This window comes from Oryzias latipes, chromosome 13, assembly GCF_053564925.1.
Source record: "Oryzias latipes strain Hd-rR chromosome 13, Olatipes_Hd-rR_3.1".
Taxonomy (NCBI): Eukaryota; Metazoa; Chordata; class Actinopteri; order Beloniformes; family Adrianichthyidae; genus Oryzias; species Oryzias latipes.
The window spans coordinates 2,611,638-2,636,466 of record NC_136249.1 but is presented as its reverse complement, the minus strand read 5'-3'; the positions used below and the strand labels follow the sequence as shown (position 1 = coordinate 2,636,466).

The following is a 24,829-nucleotide window of genomic DNA, read 5'->3' as shown; positions in this document are numbered from 1 at the left end:
AAAGGGTCTGCCGCGCTTCCTTCACTGCACTACACTTTGCTGCTGTTGTGGCGCAATCATGGAAAGGCTGTGCGTCAAAGTGCAAGGAAACCCGGAAAAAGAAACCCACCTGGATGGATGTACAGACTGTACTGGCAGCTGCTGCCCCCCTCCATGAACAGGAGGCTCTGCTCCATTGTGGGGATGATTAGCATGATAATGATGTGTACAGAACATGTATAATGAGGGAGGCACAGTCTCTTGGACTAAAACAAATAGACAGGTGGTGACCGCGCGCAACAGCAAAACATTTTTCCACGCGCAAAACTTTTGATTATTTGTTTTCGTCAAAGCGCCAACACCAGTGCCACGCGGCGTGAGAGCGCATGTCTCACACCAAACAGAAGTGGCCAAACAACAGACGAGGCGCAGGCCAACACCTGTCGCTGCCTTTGCAGAAGGGCCCTTGTTTCCACCGGCTGGCTCAGTTCAGGCCGAGGGGCCGCCGGCGGCAGCAGAGCAGCTGCCAACTGAAGGCATCGCGTTACATCCGCGGAACAGAGAGGGGGGAAACGCGCCGCGGCGCGCACACAAAGGAGGAGAGGAAGACACGCAGCAGCAGTGGCAGCAGCAGACGGCCGTGTGGAGATGAAACCAGAAGATCAGATCAAGTCATGTTTATTCAGAGGGACATTAGAATCTGCAAATGTTTGAGGTTTTCTCCTTCCGCCTAAAGCTAAAGTCAACACGACAGTTTGGTCTGTCAAAAATGAGGCTGGAATGAACTGTTCTTTGTCTGCATAATTAATACGCGCAGCTGAATCTGAGTGAACAGGAGGAGACTGGGGGGCGGGGGGGGGACTAAGCCAACACAATGCCTGATTAAAGCCCGTGCAGCTCCTCAGGGCGCAGAGCGGGGTTGACCACACACACAAAAGGGCTGCGCGCTCATTGGCTCCAGCCATGTGCGCCCTGTTGTCCCCAGCGCGAGCAGCTCGGCCCCCATTCACATGTTAATAAGCTGCTATAAATACTAAGAACAGCCACTCAGCGCCGGCAGCACGACTCTATAGGGCCGCACAATAAACGGAGGGCGCCTCGCCTCGCCTCGCTTCCTCCATCCATGGTTTCCTTTGCATGAAACGGCTCTTTGGCTGCAGACGCGGGAGAAAGCTTCAGCTGCAGACAGACAGCCAACATGGCCCCGTCGGTCCAGCCCAGCAGCAGCAGCAGCAGCAGCAGCGACGTGTGCACGGAGGATGACGAGCCCTACGGGATCCAGAGAGCAGACAGAAAGGTAGGTACCTGCTGCGGGGTGGTCCCCGCACGGAAACGCACCTGTCACTCTGCGTGTGCAGCAGGAGCAGCTCGATCCTGTCTTTATTGACAAGCAAAATGATTGAACAGTTCTGCTCTCCCGCAGGTCAGGAAACCTCTGGTGGAGAAGAAGAGGCGCGCTCGCATCAACGAGAGCTTGCAGGAGCTGCGGACGCTGCTCGCGGACGCAGACGTGAGTGATGAGCGCGCGTGTCCGAGTGCGGCGCCCTGTGGGGTCCGAGGAACCGGTCTGAGGAAGAGATCTGCTTCTGATGGCGCTGTTGGGTTGTTTTCACAGTTTAACTCGAAGATGGAGAACGCAGAGGTTCTGGAGGTGACGGTGAAGAAGGTGGAGGACATCCTGAAGAGCCGGAGCCAAGGTGAGCCCGGCCTCCTTCAGCCTGTCACGCCGTTCAGAAGCAGGCGGCTGTTGTTTTGCACCTCCTTCCATGTCTAATGCAGCGTTTTTGCTCCAGATGCAGCCAAAATCCTTGTAATTTCTAATCTCTGCTCCAAAGTAACGTGAGATCATCTGGACTTTGTGATGTGGGGGAACCCCCCCCCCCCCCCACACACACACACTGTAACACTGTGGTTCTAAAAGAAGAGGTCAGAATATTGATGACAAACAGGCTACAGAATGTCAGACTTTGTAGTTTCATCAGCTCTGATGCTCCACATACTTTGGTCATGAACGGCCTTCTGCGTGTTTCTGTGCTGCTGCTGCTGCTGACTAACTGTCCCCTTTCAGTCTGACTGTTCTGGTGGCTCTCTGGGCTGGCACACAGTAGATGACATCTAGTTCCTTTAATCCGTTCAAAAGCAGCTTCAGAAATCCACTTTCTCCTCTGTTCTGAGGTCCGCTCTGGCTTTGAGGAGCAGCTGTCATGTGGACGACTGATGCAACCATTTTCTTGATGTTAGCCAGAAAGCTGCTGTTGGAGACAGCAGGATTTGGAGAAAGTGGAGAGAAGGAGCTCCTAAAGTCCCCCTCTGATCATCGTCTGATCTATTATCAAAGTGTCTTTCAATGATGATGATGACGTTTAGGCCAAATCCAAAACCTGCCTCTGAATTGTGGACGGGAGTGTACCCTCTCTCCATATCCCATCATCCATCTGTTTACACCTTCTCCCACTAGCTTACAGCCCCTAACAACTTCAAGCTAACAACACTGGCCAGCAATATGTGATCCAGATTCCAGCTCAGACCAGGAAAACAGAGACGTTCATGGTTTGTCTGCAGGTGGATGATCAGAAAGGAGCAGAGCGGGGTCGTCACTGTATTTGACAAATGGCAATGAAGAAATACAAAGGAAAGCAATTTTATGCTTAATTTTCTATATAAATGTGAGAAAAATGCCATAGGATCGTGTTAAAAAACCAAAGACACAACTTTCATCAGAGCGGGTCTCTAGCACTCCTCATTTAGAAGCAGGTTTTTGCTTCTTGAACCCAGAAGGTTTGACCCTTCCTAAACCCAACATTTCTCCGGTCACATCTTCTTTTCTCATCACAGAGAAGGACGCTCTGAACCGGGAGGCCAGTGAGAGGTTTGCAGCCGGCTACATCCAGTGCATGCACGAGGTCCACACGTTCGTGACCAGCTGTCCGGGGATCGACGCAGCAGTGGCGGCCGAGCTTCTCAACCATCTGCTGGAGTGCATGCCGCTGAACGAGGACCACCTGCAGGACGTGCTGATGGACCTGATCACGGACACGTCCGCCTGCAACAGCAGCACTCTGGCTTCCCCAGGAGGAGGCAGCCTCTCCGGCTGTGAGGCGTCGGCCCTCTCTCCGGCCACGTCCCCGTCCAGCGAGGACTCGTGCTCGGACCTGGACGAGGTCGACGGCGAGCACCACCAGAGCTCCACAGAGGTGGCTGCTGGGAGCCGAGGGGGTCTGAGCATGCCCACCGTGGCCTATCCTCGCTTCATGTGGAGACCTTGGTAGCACAAGTCCAGAGTTGAGGATACAGAGCAGCTCCGAATGGAATATAACGTTTCTTGACTTGTAAAGCCAAATGCAGAAGCTTCCGCTCTTTCCTCCTCCTTCTGACACGGATGGAGACATTTCAAGTTGATGAAACAAAATCAGAAAAGTCGCTTGAAGCAATTGGGATTTGTTAGAAGCTGCAGCTCTCTTTTATCTCACTGTCTGTCATGGCCCCCCCTCCAGACAGGGACCCCCTGAAAGGACCCCCCCCTCGCGACACCCTGACACTTCCCTTCACACCTGCTGAAAAAAAGCCTTCCCTTTCAAGCCTCGTAACTCAACAAAAGACTGTTTTTTGTGTGTCACTGGAGAGAAGAAAAGCTCTTTTTAGAACCAGTTTGTTTCTGCAATGCTTCTTTTAATATAAATATTTTAACGGTATTTTCTAGTTCATCGATAAACTAGCTACTCTTTACATTGTAATGCTTATAGAGATGCAAGTAATCATTTTAAACCTGGTTCAATAAAGTTTGCATCTGGATGGCTTTTTTCTGGTCTGAGTAACTATTAATAAAACACAGTAATAACAGTAAAATGCCTGTGTTTACAGATAAAAGCTTCTAAAAATGGCACTCACACAAATTCAAATAAGTTTGATAAGTGGATGTAGCCAAAAAAAAGGCACCTTTAGAAGCGTAGAAACAGCGTGTGGTGTTTTGTTGTTATTTTTGGAGAGGTGTGTCAGAACATTTGTTCAAACATCTTTTGTCCCTTTAGCCCTCAGGACAGTTGAACAGTGCGTGCTTTCCCCAAAAGTGTCCTTCTTGTCACCTGCAGCCCAGCTCTTCACAGACGCCTGTTACATCCTGCCGGACCAGCGGTCAACCGCCCTCATTTCTTCTGCAGTGTCACACAGTCAATCACCCAGTGGGTGTCATTCAAGTAGAAATATCTGCTTGTTTCCAATGCATGTTATATATTTAGTAAGCATGTTTCACCTCTGAGTGAATGTTACGAGAATTGTCCCATCGAATAGGAAGCTCTGTGAAATGGGGGGGGGAGTTCTTCAAAGGATCAAATCCAATTCAGCCAAAACAGTTATGGCAGTAGTTTGTTCTCTTGGTGGACCTGGCTTCTTCAAATAATACAAATGGGAAACGTAGTAACCAGGGTAAGGGGTTGAAGGAAGGGAGTTTGCTTGGCGTATTCTATTGAATGTCTATTCTATCCTGTCAAGTGTCTTTGCCTTGACAGGATAGAATAGACAAGGCAAAGACCCTTGACGGCGCTTGCAGGCAGACTCACTGTATCGATTGTGTCTTCAGTCATACAGAGTAGAACCACGGCTTAATTCAAGCCCAAACCATGAGCGGAACAAGTTTTTGTGTTATCATCTATATTCATACTTTCTGCCAGGGTATGTAAACGTTTGAGCACAACTGGAACTTTTATACTGGAACTTATAATGCCTGCAAACAGGAACTGTTGCTTTGATTGACAGATTGTCTCATCTGTTATTCTGCAATTTGATTGGTTGGATTGTCAGCTCAAACAAAATGTGAACCTAATTTGATTGGATGTTGTGCTGAAAGTGCCCACAGATGCACACACAGAGGGACAGAGACAGCAAGGCACACTTTGTCTGCATACATTTTCATCTTTGGATGTTGGTCCAATGTGTGAGTCCACGTCATGTGACTCGAGTCCAGGTCATGTGACTCGAGTCCAAATCTCTGGTATAGGAGGCTGTGAAGACTCCCCACAGAAGCACCTGATGATGGAACCATGATAAGACAGATGTGGAAACTGCTGCAGATGTAAACATGTTAACAGGTTTGACTGTTAACCCAGGGTTCACAGTTAATCAATTCAAATTCACAACAAGAGAACCTTGTAACCACGAGAAAAACGCTGGTGTCTGTGAACATGCAGTAAGAGGTCCAAACCGGCTTCATCTGGGAGTTTTGGGCTTTGCAGCACAATTATGAAGGCCAGCAAAAGTCGAATCCTCCAGGGAAAGGTCGGAACTTGGGCGTAAATTCATGTCCTGTCAACCAATCACTGAGGCCCTCAGGAAGTGATCAGCAGGTGGAGTCTAGAACCACCGTGGAGAAGCTCGTGCTGCTGTTGGTGCTCCTCCCAAACAGAGACAAACGGTACATGGCATGCAGGCCTAACCATACAACACTTTTTTACCTTAAGTCCTGAAGCACACACACATTCACACTCTGACAATGAACAAAGCATTTTATTAACATTACATTTTAGAAATCCAAACAAAGTCAGTACGCGAGCAAACCTCAACAAATAACCGTGAGAAATCCTTGTTGCTCAATCTGCTGGTTGAAAAGGACAGACTGGACAAATTCAGCTTTAGAAAGGGAAAGCAGACGTCAGACACTCGCTGACCTAAATCTGTGAGTTTGTGACAGAGCAAATGAATTCTGAGGTCACAGGTCACTGCAGTGCAACAGTTGGTCCAAGAAAGCCAACGGCAGAGGAGAGCATCTGGTGCTGAAACGGATCCCCGGGGGAGCCTGGTCGTCCTCGGGGGCTTTTCAACCGTCTGTGGCCGAGGGAACAGTCCCCTCTCAGGACAGCAACAGCCGTGGAGCGACCGACCGACCAACGCGTTGCTCTTTGTTCCAGTTCAAAGTGTAAGAATCACAGCAAACCCAAATAGGACCATTTCCTCTGCCCATAAGAAAAACGTGAGTTTAGAATAGAGTGGAATAGAAAGCATTAGATATGCAGAATGAGATGCAGGGGCAGTCCTCTTTAACCCTTGTGCTATCCTAGGCACTTTAACGTTGGGAGTGGGGTCATCTAGACCCACTAGACAGTGCTCTGAACCTTTTTTCTTCAATGATTTGTGATCTTCACTGGTGTCCATGGATTACATGAAATCTTTCCACCTTTATCCACCTTTGTCATGGTAGGGAGAACACGTCAATGGAAGGGGGGGGGGGGGTCATCTAAGATAGCACAAGGGTTAAAGTGGGCAGAAAAATCTATAGAAAAAAAGAGATGTTACAGGATAAATGCAAAGATGTGCATTTAAAATGTAAATCCATCTACAACTCTACATGAAGAAAGAATATGAAAATACAAAAGAGTGTAAAGAAACCCACTTAGACCTGTTTACAACCCCACCCCCCAAAAATCCAGAACAAAAACTACTGCAACTTCAAAGAGTTGGGCAATTTGAATGAAGGCAGTGAGCGTTCATACACAGTTGAACAAATGGAATGTTGAGGTTTTCACTTTCATGCAGCAGTTTTGCAGATTTGGAAGATGAAACTTGGAGCTTTGTGAAGAAATGCGTGTTTTTGAATAAAATGGATTCTGTGGAAATGTCCTTTAATTGATTATAACTGAAAAAGGACACATTTGATAAAAGCTGATATTATAAAGTTGTCCATTAGAAAAGTATGAATACGTAGCTGGATGAACAAAAGTTCCTTTTGGAATCAAATTGGTCGTTGGTTCCAGATCTGACTCTTTCCATCGACTTATCTTCTGCCGCCCCCCCCCCGCAGGTGAAGAGTCTGGGTGTCATCCTGGATAGTTCACTATCGTTTCAGTGTCAATAACATTGCAGCATTTTATGATCAAATCAGATAATGGGTTAAATCTTCTCTAATCTGCTTCTAAATTCTTAACCAAATAATTTGTGTAATATGGGAACAATAAATTGAATTTTAGATTATCTCTGAGTCATTTGCCTTCATGCACAGGAATATGAAGATTAATTGTTCATCTTCAAATCTAAACATAAACATTCTTGTTTGTGGCTTTTTAATTTCATCGTAAAATAAGCCAAATTGTGGAATTTCTTCCAAATAAGAATTCAGACTGGAAATTAAAAGTGCTGACTCATGTTTAAACCTCTTTACAATGCCTGCCTGGATCGGCATCCAAGAACTCCCAAAAGAAGCTCACATTCATTCAACCCACCTGCTTGTTCACTTTTGCACCAATATGGGCATGGGTAGTCTTTACCCCCCTCTTCTAGAATATTGCTTATGCAGATCTAGTGTGTGTCTGTCTGTGTGCAGAATTCTAGTGAGCTAAATCTTCCATCATGAAGGTATGAAAACACTCAAAACCTGTAAATAGTTGTGTGCAGACTATGTGTTGGTGTGTGTCTGTGAGAACTAAGTCCTGAAATTTACTTATGAAACACTTGTGTTTTTATTCTGTATTATTGAACCCCCCCCCCCCCCCCCTCCCTAATTCCAACATCCTTCTCTCTCTCTCTGTTTATTTCTTCCGTCCGGTCCAACAAGGAATGCATAGAAATATAATAATTATAAATAAAGCTTAGCCTCAAATACAAAAGGGGTTTATCCAAATAAACTCTGTTTGTCTGAAGATCCATAAACCTGATTGTAACAGTAAAGTCTGTCCAACAGAAGAGGCCTTCAGCTCTGATCTGCTTGCTCAGCTGTTGGACAGGACAAGTTAGAAATAAAATAATAAAAGACAAAGTCACCATCCAATCAGCAATGACCCTTAGTACCTACTTTTTCTTGTCTCTAATTGTAATTCTAATTGTGTTTTTCCCCCAAAATGTTTTATTGTTATTTAGTTAATTTTTTTTGGTTTCTGTGTTTATTTCTAGAATGTCATCTTGTGTCTTTAGTATTTATTCTTTAATTGTCGTTGTGTTTGAGCATGGAGTGATGACTTGGTGAGATTTGCACTTCATCACATGACATGAAATCAATGAGTCGGTTATTTCGCTGTAGTTTTATTACAGCTTTGCTTCAAAGTTACAAACCACACATCTCAGCTACAAAACAGCACAAAATGTGCTGGTATATATAACATACAGTGGCAATGAGACAAATGTACATGACTATCAACAGCATGGTGTGTCAGTGCTGACTGCTCTTGTACAGATCAGGGAGTCTCTAAAAGGCGACTAGTGTGCAAGTCATTCAAAAGTGTTTTTCTCTTATGCTTGGACGCACCAAAGCGCGTTGTTCTTCAAACATTTCACCGACATACTGGCCTTCCTAAGTTTATACGCAGGTTCAAAACGGAGGCCCCTTCCAGACGTCCCGCCCACAACGGGCAAAAGACAGAGATAGAGTTCGGTTGCTAAAGGCGCTCATGGATGCCTGGACTTCCTGTGCATTTGGGCGTAGAGTTGGGGAGCAGGCAGAGGGGAATGTGACAGTCTACATCACGACTCCCAGGGTGCATTTCAGTTTCTGTTCTGCTCCACCCTCACACCCGGCCTGCAGTAACCAGGCCTGGAAACAGCAGAGGTGGGCTTCGCCCCCCCCCAAAAAATTACATTAAAACACACACGAGGAGACACATAGAAAAATAGAATAATTACAAAAACGTTCTGACGAGACTGGAAATGAAACATGAAGGCAGGGAGATGCTCTTGGTCCAGCTTGTGTAACATTCACAAGCTCTGGTTTTTCTGCATTGTTCTAGGTCCTGGAGTGGGTCACAGTGGGGTTAATACTTGGTGAAAGGGGGGCTTTCATGAACCCCGTTGACCCTCTTCTGGGCTAAACCTGCCGTCACAGATCCCCGTTTTGCTACACCTATGGTTGGGAGTTTCCTCTGGTTTGCTGCAGACTCCTGCACGCCGCTGAGCCACAACAAACACACAAACAGCCAGAAACCGCTTCAAAGCTGCTGACTCATTGAATAACAATAGGGCTGCAAAGCAGCAACTTTTGAAGAGAGCAACCACAAGGTGCAATGGAAACCCTGCAGCTCTGCATGATGGGGGATGTAGTGCTGCCTCAGTCTGTCAGAACAAGGATATAAAGACTATTCGTTAAAATCTGCAATAAATGGAACTTGTATCATGAAAGTTGTCACTGAGCAAAGGTGCACGTCTGTTCCCACGGTTCTACGGCTCTGAGCCTCCAATCTCAGCCAACACAATCTTTATGGGCATCATTTTAAAGATCCTGACAGTCTTTAGAAAAACACTAGAAAAGCTCCGTAACCTTTTGTGATTCCCACTTTTTTAATAGCACCTGTGCCGTTTTAAGTGGAGGCTTGACTACACGTCATATGCAGAAATGAAGGGGCGGGGCTTTGCCCCCCTTTAAGAAGTACAATGCTTTCTGTCCGAGTTCATAAAGTGTTCATATATTATCCTATAGCTCTGCTCTTTTGGCTTGAAGTTGAAGTGTACTCTGCAAACATTAGCAAAAAACAATAAATAATATACTTTAAGGAAAGATTATGAGATTGTCGCCACTGAGGTCATCGTCCAGTTTAAAGGACTTTAAATGCAGACACTGCTGTGAGCCTCAAAACCCCACAGATAACAGTGACATGCAAATGCATTCATGACACACGCGTGTAAGCACCTGCCTTTGGGCTCTCTGTCATACATGTAGGGGGAAAGCAGCAGCTTTGAAGGCTGCAGGGAATCAAATACATACAAATAAAAAGAAAAAACAATGATCCCAGACAGCCTGATAGGAACATTTTTATCACAACCTTTTTTTTTTTTTTTTTTTGTAAAAATAAAACTCTTAAAAAACTAATTCAAGGGGCACATGACTGTTGAGCTGGGCCTGTTCTGGAATAACGGCTCTCTTGGAGCAGAAGTTAAAAAGTGGCGGTAAAAGGTGTTTAAAACGCCACATGGGGGGTTTTCCTACGGGACCCCTCGTAAACACAACTGGATCGTCCCGGAGAACCCCACGAGTGGCGGCAGACGCTCCACCAGCCTCACACACACACCAACACACGTGTGCGTACATCTATCAACACCGGCTTCCATTGTCTTTCTGTGGGGATGACACACGAGTGTCTGCCGGCAGGAATCCCAACAAGCTCCGCCCGGGTGAGTGGGTCCGCCTGCTGGTTCAGGAGCCAGAGTCCGGCTGGGGTGGAGTCTCTGCTGATTGGCTGTGGGAGCTGCGACCCTCTCTGCTCAGATCCTCAGTCAGCTCGCCCATGTCCATGTCTGGCAGGTCCTCTTCTAGAGGAGCAGCGGCTACATCTTCACAGTACACACACTCCTGAGGAAAAACACACCGCGCTCAGTCTGTGCTCTGGAGCTACAAGGCTGGTCAGCGTCCGTCCGTGTGATGCTCACCTTCACATTGATGGCTGCAGGCAGACCCCCCCTCCTCATCCAGGGATGCTCCTCCACCAGCTCCCGCCGCTGGTCTGAGGTGAAGTGAGGCTGGCTTTTCTGCATCTGCCTCAGCTGCTCCTTATCTTCTCGCAGAACCCTCTGGATGTCTCTGGGGGTTAGAGGGGGCGACGCAGAGGGCTATGAGTGACCCCACATCAGATGTAAAACAGAAAAGGAAGCGTTCCAGCTCACCTGGACGGCATCTGGTACGTCATCATGACCTTCTCATCTGCGTTGGCCATCAGCAGCCAGAGCGGCTCTTGCAGGACACATTTGATGAAATGCTCCCCCTCTTCATGGGCTGCGGCTTTGACCTGTGACTTGGTGCATCCGGAGGCTCCTTCTCCCCTCATTTTGGCTTTCCCGTTGGGATCATGCTCCAGGGAGTCGACGCTGCCAAAGTACTTGCTGGTGTTGCTGCTCCCTGCATGCAGTCACGGTAAAGAAAACGTCATCAGCTTAAAAGAAGACTTTTCTATATTTACCCAAGGAAATGTTTAAACCACCTAAAAACTGCTTTGTTCCGTCCTCATGAAGGACTTCTGAGCTTATTTTTAACCTGCACACATTAGCTACTGAGCATGCCCAGAAACGTGGTTTTGTTTACAGAGTACATCACGTTTAAGAGGCACAAAATGCATTTAAATCTTGGGAAAATGTGACGTTTTCTCTTGTGATGATCCACTGAATTCTCAGCTGACCTGTTTGGCTGGCAGATGCTTCGCTGGCAGAGGTTTGGCAGCCGGAGCCGGATCCAGAGCCCATGGAGCCAGAGGTGGCCGATCCGGTGCCAGAGTGAGAGTCCTCCTGTTTCTGCAGCAGGAGGTCCAGGAGGTCACAGGACGAGGATTTATCGTCACTGTGCGCACCATCGCATGGAGACTCCACCTGAAAGGCAGCCGGGGGTAAATGTGCTGCTGCGCCCCCACAGAGTGTCTGTGAATCCCACTGCAGGTCTCACCTGTTGGGGATCGTCGGCCTTGGCGGCGCCTCCGTTCTTTCCCATATATGAGGCGCCGGCTGCAGTGCCGGCCTGGCCTCCAGCAGGGGGCGCCGTGTTGTCCTGCCGTTCCACTGAGCGCTGGCCCTCCTCCATGATCAGCAGGTTGAGCTGCAGGGGAGAACTGCAGCGGGACTCAAAGAGCGGCGGTGACGTGGTGGGCTCTCGTGCTCCGGAGGCCGGGGTGGAGGAGCGGGACGCGGCGCCTTCTCTGGGCTCCACAGCAGGAGCTTTGGGGAGTTCTGGAGCCATGGCGTAGGGGAAGGGTTGAGGCGGGAACGGGGCCTGAGCCACAAACTGAGTTTGCACGGCGAAAGATGGCTGGGGCGCAAAGGGCTGCTGGGTAGTGTAGGCAGCCTGAGGGCCCTGGAAGGGCTGCTGGGCGGTGAAGGGGGGGGGGGAGAAGGCCGTTTGCACAGGATAGGGCTCCTGGCTGCTGAAGGGGGGCTGTGTTTGCAGGGCGTAGGCTGGCTGCGAGGCGGGAAAGGGCTGCGGGGCAGAGTATGCGGGCTGGGTCTGCTCTGTGAAGAAAGCGGGTCTCGGGGCAGATCCCATCTGACCCAACTGTCCTATTTGAGGGAAGAGGTAGTTTGGCAGCACCAGAGCAACGACGGGCGTCACAATGGGGGTCGGGAAGGGGGCTGCTGGAGCCGGAACCTGGGTGTTTGGCACTTCCCCAAAGCCGGCGGGAAGAGACGGGTCAGGGCGGGGGGCCTGAGTTGGGGCGGCGGGTGTTGGGGGGTAGAGCGGGTATGCGGGAACCATGGTGGGGTAGGAGACGCTGAAGGCGGACTGAGAGGCCTCAGACGGGGACCATGAGGTCTGGTTGAGACCCTGGAGAGGGGGACGAGGTCTGCGGTTGGACACGGCGCTGTCGGATGAGTCGGGATGCTTCATTCGGGGCTTCTTGGACTTGCGGTTGCGGTAGTTGCCTTTCTTGGTGGTGGTTGCAGTTTCAGGCTTGGTGATGCTTTGTTTGGCAGCGCCTCGAAATCCAGATGTTTCTGGGTTGAGGGGAGGAAAAGATGACGGAAAGTTAGTTTAGGCAACTGCTAGTAGTCAGACCCACAGACAGACCCCCTCCAATGATAATTGTGTTTTGGTGGATTGAACATGAGGCATCTTCATCGTGACGGAGGACATATATTAAAGATGATTTAACTCTAAATTGCACTTCTGAGTATTTTTTTATGCAAATCGTTGTAAATCAGGAGCAGACAAAAAAAAATGCAGTTTGGAAAGATCGTATATGTGACGCAGAAACTACAGTGGGCGGGGCAAAGTCGTAAGACGAGCTGTTTTCTGGCCCATGAGTGAGCCGCTCTGGAGTGTCAACCGCTTTGGCGGTGCCGGCAGTACCTGCAGCGTTGGCCGGACTCCTCTGTCGGTGCAGGTGGGAGGAGCCTTCCCTCTGGAGGCTCCTGGCGCTGCGCAGCTCTCGGCAGCGGTTCAGGAAGGCCTGCTCCTCCTTCTGGGTGTGTGCGGCCAGCACCTGCTTCGTCAAGCCCAGCCTTTTGTAGGCCTCCTTCTCTTGGCTGGGGGGGGACACCACGCTGACGGGGGCAGCGGGAGGCGCGGGGCTCTCTGCAACGTCCTCGATGATCTCTGCGACACAAAAGCACGCTGTGATGTCAAAGAACAACACACTCAGTGGTGTTTGTCACTCTGTCAGGACCTCACCTGACTCCGGCTGAGGCTTTTTGTCGCCCACGTGCACGATGGTGCTGCTGTAGCTGCACTGTGACGTGATGGACACCACGCTTTCAGCCTTGCTAGGCAGCGTCAGGGGAGCCAGCGTGCCCCCCACCACAGGAGCTGCCCCGGATGGAGGTTTCTTAGGTGCCTTCAGGTTGGACAGGCCTGACTGCGTGTCTAGCAGAGGATCTGGGGGTGGAGAGAATCGTTGCTTCATGTCAGCACATCTCAGCGCCCATGCAGGGACAGGAAGCACGGCGGTCCGGCGTACCTGGGTGGGCGCCCTGCATGCCGTCCTCTGAGCCCTTCTTGTCATCGTCAGAGTTGGAGGAGGTGGTGTTGGAGGAGAACTGGTACTTCCGTTTCACTGTAATAGGGATGTTGCAACTCTCCAGATACCTTTGAATAAAACCAAAAAGGTCTGAATATCCTCTCCAGTCATCCTCTGATCTGTTTTCAGTGTCCCCTGTGGGCTTTTAGTGACGACAATGCCGTTAAATCAAAATCCTGTCGTTTTCTAGCACATAGTTTCTGCAGGAGTTTATTAGAAATTGTGGGCGTGACCATTAGCAACCCCAGAACGCTTTTATGTCTCATATCAACCCACAAGCAACCCCACCGCCCTTCCCTTTCCCATTGCTGAAAGCTCTGTTGCGATCTTTCTCAAACAGCATCGTTTGTCTGCTCCCGACTCAAAAAACTGCCGTTTTAATCTTAATTTTCTTTATAAATGTCCTCCCTCATGAGCAAAATGAGTTAGAAAGACGGTTCTGACTGGAGCGGGCCTTTCCTCTCATGACATTCTAGGTTGTGTCATCTCTTTACCTGATGACGCTGTCCAGGCAGCTGATCTGCTGGTACGAGCAGACGCTCTGGTCTTTGCAGGCAAAGTCCTCCATGCTGGCTGCAGGGCCGTCTCTGACGTGGACGGGGGGGGACGAGTCCCTCGTGCGAACCGCACAGTGTTTCTGAGCTGCTCCAGGCGAACAGAGAGAGAAGAAACGTTAGACGCTTTTCAGAACCCCCTAAAGAATTTGGTCCTTTTGAGCCCAGAAGACATTTTTCTGCTGAACTTTGTCTTTGCTTCCCATCAAAAGAGCAAGTAGCAGACTCAGAATTGCAAATACATTTGGATTCTTTTACATCCATTTTCAAGACATGATTTCAACAACAGTTTTGACCATTGACTGTATATGAGAAGTGGACTGAGTGACCCCTCCCCCTGGCGTTGCAAACAGGAAGTACCTGCTGGCTCCAAGAAGCCAAAACCCCACAGACTTTTATAGAGAAACAATCAGCTGTTCCTCAATCATTCTATTGGTCAGGAGAGCTGTTCTGGATCAGACGCCTTTTTTTACATCTTCTAATAATACAATTTTGTCATTTTGAGTTCTTCGGGTCATAAACTGACCAATCCGTGGTCTGTGGTCATGTGGTTTCGCGGTAAATGCTCAAAAAATTTGACTGATGGATTCTCCTGAGCCGGCTTTTAGTGGAAGGGGTGTGGCCTTCCAAAAAGCTCACTCCTGATTGGTGAGAGTGGTTTCCATCCAAAGAAAGGCTCAGACCAGGGGTGGGCAATTCCAGGCCTCGAGGGCCGGTGTGTCTGCATGATTTCCAGATAGTCTTGCCCTACTCATGTCTGATTACCTGGTTCAGGTGTGTCCAGCCAATTAGAACATGCCAGAGCAGGGTATGCTGGAAAACATGCAGGAATGCGGCCCTCAGTGCCCACCTCTGGCTCAGACCAACTCGGACCCATCACTGCTACTGACTCCATCTGGCTCCAACATGGCGACATCCATACCACAAAACACTGCCAGAAGTAAACCGTTTTCTATGGATGACGTCACGCTCACCCAGTCCAGGTCTCATCTACAGTCAATGGTTTTCAGCTGCTGCCAGTGTGAACAAAAACTAATGATAAAAGTGAAAACAAAAGAGGGAAGGAACTCACTGTCTGCTGCTTTTCTCTGGTCGTGTCTGGACGGCCACGCTGAGCATGAGGAGGAGTGCAGGCCGACCTGCGCGTCCTGGTTCTTCAGCATGTGGACTCCTTTGCAGATCTCTTGGAACGTCCTGGAGGGCTTGGTCTTGCACGTCTCCTCTGCTGCGTTTGCCGCTGGGAGGTTGCCGTTGCTTTCGCTGGACGAGCTGATGCTCACCTGCTGCTCATGAGAACCGTTGCTGCCGAGGCTTCCGTAGCCGCTGGAGCCCATGTTGTGAACCGGCTGCAGAGAAAACAAACGTGGTGTTAAACGCCAAACGTCTTCAGGGTCTGGTCGTAAAGGCTGCCCAGCTCACCTGAAGTAACAGTCTGTGGATCTGCTCGCTTATTTCTTGGATGTCGGAATCCATCATCTTCCCTTCGTGGAAAGCCGGAGCTGCAAAAACATCTTCGTTGACGGGTCCCCTGAAAGCAGGTCGAGCGCCGTCACTCATCCCGTTCAGAGCCAGAGCAAAGTGGGCAAAGCCGAAGCACAAGCAGGGAAATACTCACATGCGCACTTTGTGCCTGCCGATAACAAAGGAGACCTTGCGGCTCCAGGGGTTGACAAAGCTGGACCAGCTGGTGTCGATGGTGATGTATTCGCCGTTTCTCGCACAGAAGCGGATGGAAGAGTGGTCGAACGCCTGACCAGCGTACTGCAGAACTATGGAAGGAGAAGAAGCAGCGGCGGTGAGTCTCCCAGGAAGCCCAGAAGGATCCTGAAGCTCTTGAATGCAACACTCTGGCTGGTTTCAGCAAAGGCTCCTTACTCTTGCGATGTACGGCCAGCATCAGGGGGCGGTCGCTCGGGTGCAGGTTGAGAAGCACCGGTGTCCCAATCAGGTCCTGGGGGAGGTAGCCCAACAGAGGCACGGCCCTTTTGGAGAAACCAGAGCAAGGCGTCATCGAACGGCAACAGCGCACGTCACAGCGGCAGAGAAAGCAGCCAGAGAACCCACCTCTCATCCACATCCTGGAACACACAGTTGGGGGTGTGTGTGGTGGTGAAGATCCTTTTGTCCGGGGGTATTCTGGGGGCTGAAAGGGACACGGAAGACATATTTGCAGATGAAACATCCAAACCAAGCAGCTTTTTAAAGCATCTCCAGACCTTCTGATCTTTTTGGACCATTAAAAATGAAAAACAAAACTATAATGATGAGGCTCATATTAATGTAACCATTTATTAGTTCTGTTTTTTTAATGACCTTTTCCTGAGGCTTAAACTTTGCAGACGGTCCCTCAGCAGCCGTCTCATATCTTTTTTCTATTGATCAGCCTTTGTAGGTCGTTGATGGCATTAAAACAACCCAATAGACACACTTGCTGTCAGTTTAAACATGAACTTATTGAGTCTGTGAATATCCTGATAACTGTGTGCTTCTTGCTCTAAATAGGGTTGTTTTCTGCTGCACTTCACGGATACTAAATGTCGTGATGCGGTCATGATATCCAGACTTCTAAGGCATTGATTTGATAATAATGAGCTGGAAATACCCAGAGCTGATCAAAACAAGAATAGAACACAGTTTCATCAGCGTCCCTGATCAGCACACAGCATCCGATTCTGAAGGCGTCTGAATCGACTCTGATAACGAGGTCAGATCAGTCATCCCTGGATTATTCTAGTGGTTGTTTTTTGGGGCGGTCTAAGTGAATTCCTCCTGTCAATCACACAAAAATAGAATCTTTCTTGGAAATCTACACCATGCGAATATTCTGCCTGTCTTCTGCCTTGTGCTGCAGGGGTTGGTGTTTTTCCCCACGGCACAGCATCCACTGCCGACCCACATGTCGTGGGGAAGAAGCAGAGCAGCTGCTGGTAGAGCTGTGACGGTCTGGGATTTTTGATCACCGCGGTGATGCTGTGATCGTCACACCCCTAGCTGCTGCTGCATGGTTTAAAAGAAGCCGTGATTCATCTGACGTCTGAACTCAGCAATGACTCTCGTTCTCTTGGCTGAGACACAGAATGCAGCATCTGGACGCTTTCTCCTCCTCCTTGTGGCGCCTCACGGTCAAAGGGGCTCACCTTCGTAGCCGGAGTGCACCCTCTCAGCCAGCAGCAGGCAGCAGAACTGCTCCTCAGACAGCTCGGCGTCCTGCACCTTCATCAGGTACGGCGTCATGCGGAAAGGGTAGTACTGCAGGTCCCCCTCGCGCTCCTTCCCACCGCTGCAACGGGAAGACGGCGCCGTGAGACAAACGTCTGAAAGTGCGTTTCATCTTCATTTCAGAGCTGTCTGGACGTTTCTAGCCAAAGGGGTTTGAACTCACGAAACGATGCCGTTTGTGTCAGAGAAGAGCTCTGCATTAGCTTCCCTTTTATTGTGTATTTATGGATGTTTAAAAATAACTGTTGCTTTGTTAAATTCTAGTGTTTTGAACAAGGAAATGGACTAAACGCTCCTGCAGAGCTTTGGCTTTCTGTTACGAATGCCTTTATAATGAGATGTCGGTCTCTTATCATGAAAGACAGTAGATGGATGAATAAATAAATAAATAATAATAGAGCTCGGCAGGAAGTTGAGGTGTTGCTAAATTTATCAACAAGAGGTAATATTTCATCTGGCCACTAGATGGAGACAAAACGTTTCTCTGCCATTCTGCCCTCCAGCTGAGGACTGTCTGAGCAGAAAACTATGGTGGCCGTGAAGGGTCACAAAAATGACATTTTAGATTTCGCAACACAAAATGACACACTGCAATTAGCCAAAACACTAAAAAAATTAACTCAAAACACAACAGTTTTACTCAAAACGGAACACAAAGTTGCGTTCCGTTTTGAGTTAAAGTGTTGTGTTGTGAGTTATTGTGTGCTGTGAGCTATTTTTTTAGTTTTGTGACGAATTGTAGTGTGTCATTTTGCTTTGTGAAATCAGAAGTGTTGTGAGTAGAAAACCTCAAAGATGCGCCGCGATCACTCACCTGATGCGACAAAAGAAGGATTTCTCCTGCATGCACTCCGTGGGGGACGACTCTGTGCAAGAAAGCAAAACCTGTGGTGAGCATCTGCATTTCAGCCGGCCCGGCTTCTGCTCGCCCGCCTGTTCGGAGTATTGAAAAGGTTTTAAAACCCCGTCTGATGGAGGGAAGCCCAGGAACTCTGACTAAAACAACCCTGAAGTTCTGCTGGACTGAGCATCTTCTACAAAGTCTTTGACTGAGCTGATTCAACACAATTGGAATACATGTCATTTATTTGTGCCACTCTTTGTTCTAAAACTACAGTTTTCCACACAAACAGGGATTTAAACACAACAAAAGCAGAACTTTCAAAGGTAAAATGGTAAATTCTTAAATTACAAACTGCTTCATGTCTGAAAAATACAAGAAAATAATAAAGATGAACTGATTTGATTGGTCAATACTGTGTAATGATTGAATTGGATGCAATATTTTTTTAAATCTAGTCTTTGTCAAATGACAAACAGAAACCACAGACAATCATGGGATTCATTCCAATTAAGAATGTTCCTATCTGCCCTTCAGATCAAAGCCCATTCCAAATGCTTTTGAGACTTTTGCTGAACACATTGAATGGAAGGAGCCGCTCTGGTCACAGTTTCTGTCGGCATCCATATGTGATCCCACATTCAGCTGATCTTCCAGGGTTCTGTTTTTAGGCGAGTGACTCGGCGTGTTAATAAAATACGTGTTAAGGATGGGGAGACATGTGCGTGTGTAGGTGATGTGGGTCATGCTACATGTGGCTTTGCAACGTGCTGGCATTTGGAGCTCCACAGATCCACGGTGAAGACATCCCACATGCGTACCTGCTCCGGTGCACATGCTCCATGACGGGAGGCGGTAGGGCGTGGTGAAGCTGTAGAACACGCTGACGTCCTGCGGCGTCAGGAACTCCACGAACTTGGCGTTCTTGAACACCTCCCTCTTGCAGTTCAGGATGGAAGCAGCCTGGTCGGAGATGTAGACGATCTTCCCAGTGATGAGGGACACGGCGACGGCAAATATGTCCTGCAGGAGTGTCAAAGACATGCAACATTAGTCATGTTTGCTGGGCAAGCATGACGAAGTTGTGTGTTCAACTGCTTCGTGAGGCGCGTGAGGACACTGCTGTCACATGACCACTAGAGGCAGACTCAAAAGATTTCACTTCACACCAAAAATAAGCCCCTTTTCACAAACCTTTTCTACATTTCTTGCTTGGTTTTGTGTTTTTTTCCACTGCCTGAGTCCAAACTGACTCTGTACTAAGTGCTCTGTGTAGACCGTTTGCCATTTTGTGGGAGAAACGCTCTAGAAATGCTCAGAAGTCTGGTGTGCATTGATGCTGACGAGATTGGAGATGATAGACCACAATGCATTGCCTTTGAATGATTTGTCATTCAAACTGGTTCTTTTATCATCAGAACCCGGTGGATTCATGAACGGTCATGTGCCGTTTGTGAGCATGCCTCCTCCAAACGGGCAGGATCCGGTCTGAAGGGATCCTTCCTGATCTACAACTACGGATCCGCTTGATCCCTGGGGGAGTCGGCAGCTTTAACAGAAAGCCTCCTGAGACTCTTCTGGAAGGCGGGGAGCCCAGAGCAGACGGTGCCATTGTTCAGCTTTTGACACCAGCTGTGACCGGAGACTGGTGAGGAAGTGCTTTCTAACCGTGAGCTGCAGAGCGGGAAACTCACCGTGTTTTTGAGGGTGTACTCTGACGTGATGGTGTTGATCTCCTCGATGGTGTAGGATGACACATCGAACCCCGGAGGCTGACTGTCATTGATCATCAGCATCTGGTAGTATTCCTCGTTGGCTGCCAAACAGAAGCATGAAAACGTTGCAATGGACTGTTGGAGATTGTGTTCCCAAAGGAAACATTGGATTCAGAAAGGTGACACATTAACGGCGGCCGGGCCTCACCTTTGACCTGTTTGATGCACCGCAGCGCGTACTTGAGCGTGTTGACGGTGCTGGACTTGCCCTTGTTCCTTTTCTCCGAGGGCAGATGCATCTTCAGCTCCTTGAGGGTCTTGAACAGCTCCTTCTGCGTCTTGGCTTTGGCCGACTGCTCGCTGCTGTTGAATGTCAGAGGCAGACACGTGTGCTTCAGGATGACAGCATCTCACCAGCAACGACACAGTCGGTGTTCACGCCGAAGCAGAGCGCGAGGAAGAGGCGTGCGCCCTCTGCCATGGGAACCTGCAGACGTTTCTAGAAAAGGCCAGTCTGGCCGTGTCACTGACCTGCAGCCGCTGGTGGAAGGGTTGTCCTGCTCGGAGCTGACCAGGCTGAAGGCGTTGGAACTGCTCGGAGGGGAGGGACTGTGGGAGTTGGAGCTGGAAAACACAAAACCTTTCCTTTATTGTTTGAGAAAAAGAGTGAAATGTTTTTAAAACTCCAGAACTTGCTGTGGAGCGGCACAAAGTGCTTTCACATGCATCTATGGACTGTGGTGTCCAACCGAAACTCTGGTCTTTGGCGACAGCGGCTCCATTATGACCTTCTTCCTGCTTGACGCTCTAACAGCCATGAGAGGCTGGGTCTGTGTGCAACCAACCAAGTCCCATTTCCCATAGTCCTTGTGTCTACATGCTCTCCAAAGGCCTTCATGGATCTGCATGTCTGACAGTGGATGATCAGAATGGAGCAGAGCAGCTTTGGCCCCGCCCACTGTAGGTTCACCGTCAAACCGACTACCTTTTTCAAACGGCTTCCTCTCGACTCGTGTTGGTGACATGAATTCATCGAGCGCAGCTTCTCACATGACGAGCAAACGAAAGCTTCCCATGAAACTGCATTTGTGCTGCCGGGACTCAAAAAAAGGCTTCGTTTTCACCACCAAGCTGCAAGCATTTGTTCCTAGGAAGACGCATGTGGTCATGCCTACGACACGTTAAGGTCACGGCATTCCTGTGCAAAAAGCAGCTATTTGATGCTGTTTTCCATGTCATTAGATGTATTTGTGAATGTTTTGACGCTTAATGAAGAAAGTGGTCGACCCGTCCGAGTGCTGAGGAGGCCGTCTCCACCCATCAGGGCAGTTGTGACGGAGGCAGTGGATCCATTTACCCACAGAGACTATGGCATGATCAGATAAACCTGCAGCAGGTGGGTTGTGGAATCTCAGTGAGGACATGTCATCACGGTTTCTTCTTCTCCACGTCCCCATGAGGACAAAGGAGGAAACACAGCAGCACTAGTTATGCAACAAAACACTTTCTAGTCGTTGATCCCCTTTTTCCAGACTGCTGGTTGGAGTGACAGACAGACGCCAGGGCCGTGTGAAAAAATAAAAAAGGTACAGAAATCGATGAATCAAGGCTATTCAAGGTCCTGCAAGTAACAAGACGAGAAAGAATTGAATCAGTTTAAACCCGTTTTGCACAGACTTGAATCCTAATTGAAGTTAAATATAAAACAGCATGAATGAGACTGACTGCTGGAAGAGTCTGGATCTAAAGGCCTCCTGGTAACAGGGTTTGGTGTGGATCATGACCTCAGTGTGAGGATTCCTGGCTGCAGACATGACTCAGGGTTCTGTGACCTTTACCGCCTTGACCTACACGGCGTGTCCCCTGCAGGGAGAGCTAAAAAGGTGATTCTGTGCACGGACAGACAGTGGCTCACCTCTTGTTGCTCCCTGAAGACTCCAGAAGAGCCGAATCCTTTCCGTTGCCGTTGGAGCTCACCACGGACTCGTTGCAGTGGGACTCGTTACCGTGCGACTCGTTTCCGTGGGATTCGGTCCCGCTGCCGCTCGAGCCGCTGCCGCCCATCTCTACATCCTCGTGCAACGCCGGCCGCTGCCGCTTCCTGTCGTCGTGGGGGGAGCCCAGCAGGGCTGCATTTTCGTGGCTGCTGTCGCTGCCTTCAGAGGCCAGTCCCAGGTCAGGGTCGAGCTCCACGCCGCCCTGACCGCCACACGCGTTGCCGTAACTGCTGGCCATGCGCTGCAATTGGCTCATAGAGCCACAAAGAGGGCCCTGCTCTTCCTTAGTCTGGAATCCGCTCCGTCCCGGTGCTGCTGGCTGCCGGACAGAGCTGAGAACCGCTTCTGCTTTGGATCCTCCTAATTAAAACGGCCCCAAAGGCGGAGAGTGGCAGATCAGGGAACTGTTTACATGGCAAAAGCATGAGGTGTGAGACCCTGGGAGGCAAAGGAGGAGGAGGCTTCAGAAGACCAGGGGGGGGCAATCTGGGAGGGAGGGAAGAGAAAAGGGAAATTACTCAGAGCAATAATTCAGAGCACTTTCAATGAATAGAAAAAGCCTGAAACCTCATGAAAAGTCCAGCAGGCGTCACCCTGATGCAGACGGCCGGCTGTCTCTGCACGCCGATAAAAATCAAAGGACAGAGAGGCCTGTGATGTCACACACCGCCATCCTGCTTTCATAATAAGAGCAGCACACAGGCCTGCCCTCCCTGAGGGGGGGTTAAGCCTCTGACCACGGTGATCCAGATCCTTAACAAGCATCAACAACATGAAGCTGCTGAGACTGCTGAGGCGTCACGGTTACAAACACGTTACCAGGCTGGCGACAACAGCCGGGAACGCTCAGGTACTTCAGGCACAGACGCTTTGGACAATTTAACTGGAAGAATATAGCAAACATAGGATTTTCTGTGTGACAGATTGAAGAATCAAGATTTAAACAAGCAGCAGCTGGTTTCATTCATTCACAGCTGCTCTGTACCCCCCATCGCACGCCGACACCCCCAGGTCCACAGTTCTCAACCTCTTAGGTCATTGATTACAGCTTGATGACCTGTTGCACCTTTAGAAAAGGACACTTTTCATTTTCACATGAATTAATAACATATCTAGAGGTGGCAAAGATAAAGACATCAGCCATGTCAAAGTCTCACAAACGCCTTCATGTGGATTTTAAATTGTGCACCAATGAGCTTCCAGAAGAAGAAAGGAGCTTCTTGCCGGTAGATCTTGACCCCCGTCACCCTGCTGCCTCTTTATTTGACTTGTGTTGATTTCTCTGCCAGAAACCCACCAGATTTCCCAAACCCACCTTCCTGGTTACGGCAAAACACCAGGAACAACCGGGAACGGGACACGGCGGATCTGACATTTAGCACACACACACACACACACATCTGGATGAGCCCGTCACCAATAGATGGATGAAACATTCAAAGCAGGCGCCACCATTTGGAAGAATCCAATTTTAAAACATGGGATTAAAACCTCCTTTAACTTTCCCTCACAGCTGTAACAAACCGTGTCATGGTAGTTCATAGCATAAAGCTGGACTTACCTGAGACCCTGACCTCTACGACCTCCACCAGAAACAGCCACACCCACTCCTCAAAACCCTCCAAACGTCAAACAGGCATGAATGGGAAGAGCCAGAGATCAGCAGGAGCCGTTCTGCCTCCAAGTGAGCTCAGAGCCGGCGGCCCCGGCGGCCCCGGCGGCACAGATCTGGGGCATTACACAAGCCCTGCTCCAGTCACATGGATGCAGCGATCAGCACAGCGCTGACAGATCTGTTTCATAAAGCCTGCAGCCTCCCACCAATCACTGCCGTTCTTCTTGAACTTTCCCACTGAAATACTGACATTATAGCCCATGACTCTGTTGCTCCCAATGCATGAAAAAATACACTTTTGTCATGATTTTGAAACACAACACGACAAAAAACACAAGTGACAGTTTTTCTGCTTAATCAGGAAAAACCGTCTACATGAGGATTCCTTGAAAGTGACCACACCAGGGAAGTTACATGACACTTTGTGTTTCATACAGCACCACACGGGCCTGCAGAGCAGCACATTCACGCTGTTATGCAAGATTCAGCATGCAAATGGAGACATAGGAAACGTCTTAGTGATTTCACACAAATAGCAGCTTCAGCTGCTGCTACTTCACTCCAGGTTGTTTAGATGTGTGTGTGTGTGTGTGTGTGTGTGTGTTCGCCTCTCACACACATACACATGCGTTGTGGTTACATTTGGACAGGTAGAGAAAGCAGAAGAGGTTCTTTTATTTAGTTTGGTGGGCCTTTAGATTAAAAAAAAACACATTTTTTACTAAAGTAAAAGTGTGTTCTGTTTGTGTAAGAAAAGCTAATGAGGCTTGAAAAGCTTTTTTTTCTAGTTAAACCGACTTTTCTTGTGAAAGGTCAGAGTTTTTCTACGCAACCTAACAAAATAAACTTTTAACTTTTCTTTCTTTTTTACTAATTAATGACATACGTAAATGTCAGCTGATAAAAACTAACGATAAAGCCCCCAAACTTCAGCAAAAGGAATCCGCCCCTCCCACTTCCCATTGACCTGCTATAGAAATCCACACACGTTGACCTGCAATCCACAGCACGGTACACTGACACAGTTATGTAAAAGTGGCCGTTTCCATCAAATGTGGCCCCCAAACGCTCGCTTTTCACACCAGAAAGGCTCGTTGGACGAGCCGATGTCAGTCTGTTTCACGTATGTGCACCGGGGGGGGGGGTTCAGGGAAGCGCTTTTGGGCGAAAAAGGGCAATAAGTAGAGCGTTTAGGGAAATCGCGCATGCGCAGTTCGCTATTTTGTTATGCAACTTATTTTTCACGCTTTAAGACTGAATGGAGGGAGAAAATGAAAACCTACCTACGTGTCAGGTGAAGGATTCGCCTCTGCGTTCGTCTACGACGAAAACCGGGAGAAAGCGCCGCCGGTGAAGACGTTAACCGGAGACGCGCGGTATTCCTGAACGGGAGCCGCTCTCCAGACTGGGTGACACAGTAAGACGCAGCGCCCTCCCAGCTTTCGCCGGTCAGGAGCCACGGACCAATCAGCGAGCGCCGTGCTCGACCTCATTTCAGACTCC

At 49.0% G+C, this 24,829-nt stretch overlaps 2 protein-coding genes across 3 annotated transcripts; one reads left to right on the top strand and one right to left on the bottom strand.

The window, feature by feature from the left end:
- The first annotated feature begins 1,177 nt into the window (after positions 1–1,177).
- her13 (hairy-related 13) lies at positions 1,178–3,248 on the top strand. Its single transcript, NM_001104812.1, is given in 4 exon segments — positions 1,178–1,276; positions 1,403–1,489; positions 1,595–1,676; positions 2,815–3,248. Coding segments are annotated over 4 exon segments (702 nt in total).
- Positions 3,249–7,963: 4,715 nt separating this feature from the next.
- Positions 7,964–24,829, bottom strand: LOC101158624 (period circadian regulator 2). Of its 2 annotated transcripts, none has more exons than XM_011483049.4 (22): positions 24,610–24,829; positions 21,630–22,197; positions 20,246–20,338; positions 19,923–20,077; positions 19,694–19,815; positions 18,821–19,022; positions 17,973–18,024; positions 17,077–17,219; positions 16,004–16,082; positions 15,815–15,921; positions 15,555–15,708; positions 15,359–15,467; positions 15,012–15,285; positions 13,880–14,027; positions 13,326–13,453; positions 13,040–13,243; positions 12,719–12,964; positions 11,321–12,363; positions 11,061–11,247; positions 10,552–10,783; positions 10,318–10,468; positions 7,964–10,240 (listed from the first exon to the last, which is right to left on the bottom strand). In XM_011483049.4, the coding sequence occupies exons 2-22, from the start codon at positions 21,965–21,967 to the stop codon at positions 10,085–10,087; spliced, it is 4,323 nt and encodes a 1,440-aa protein (XP_011481351.2). In that variant the 5' UTR covers positions 21,968–22,197; positions 24,610–24,829; the 3' UTR covers positions 7,964–10,084. The 2 variants fall into 2 exon arrangements, with proteins under 2 accessions (XP_011481351.2, XP_020564195.1); XM_020708536.3 differs by having other exon boundaries at positions 24,614–24,763.

Excerpts from the sequence above, each read along its gene's own strand:
- LOC101158624 (XM_011483049.4), bottom strand. The coding sequence starts at position 21,967 with ATGAGCCAATTGCAGCGCATGGCCAGCAGTTACGGCAACGCGTGTGGC. Across the intron at positions 15,468-15,554 it reads GGCAGGCACAAAGTGCGCAT|GGGACCCGTCAACGAAGATG; the intron begins GTGAGTATTTCC and ends ACCTGCTTTCAG. Across the intron at positions 10,784-11,060 it reads AGCATCTGCCAGCCAAACAG|GGAGCAGCAACACCAGCAAG; the intron begins GTCAGCTGAGAA and ends GACTGCATGCAG.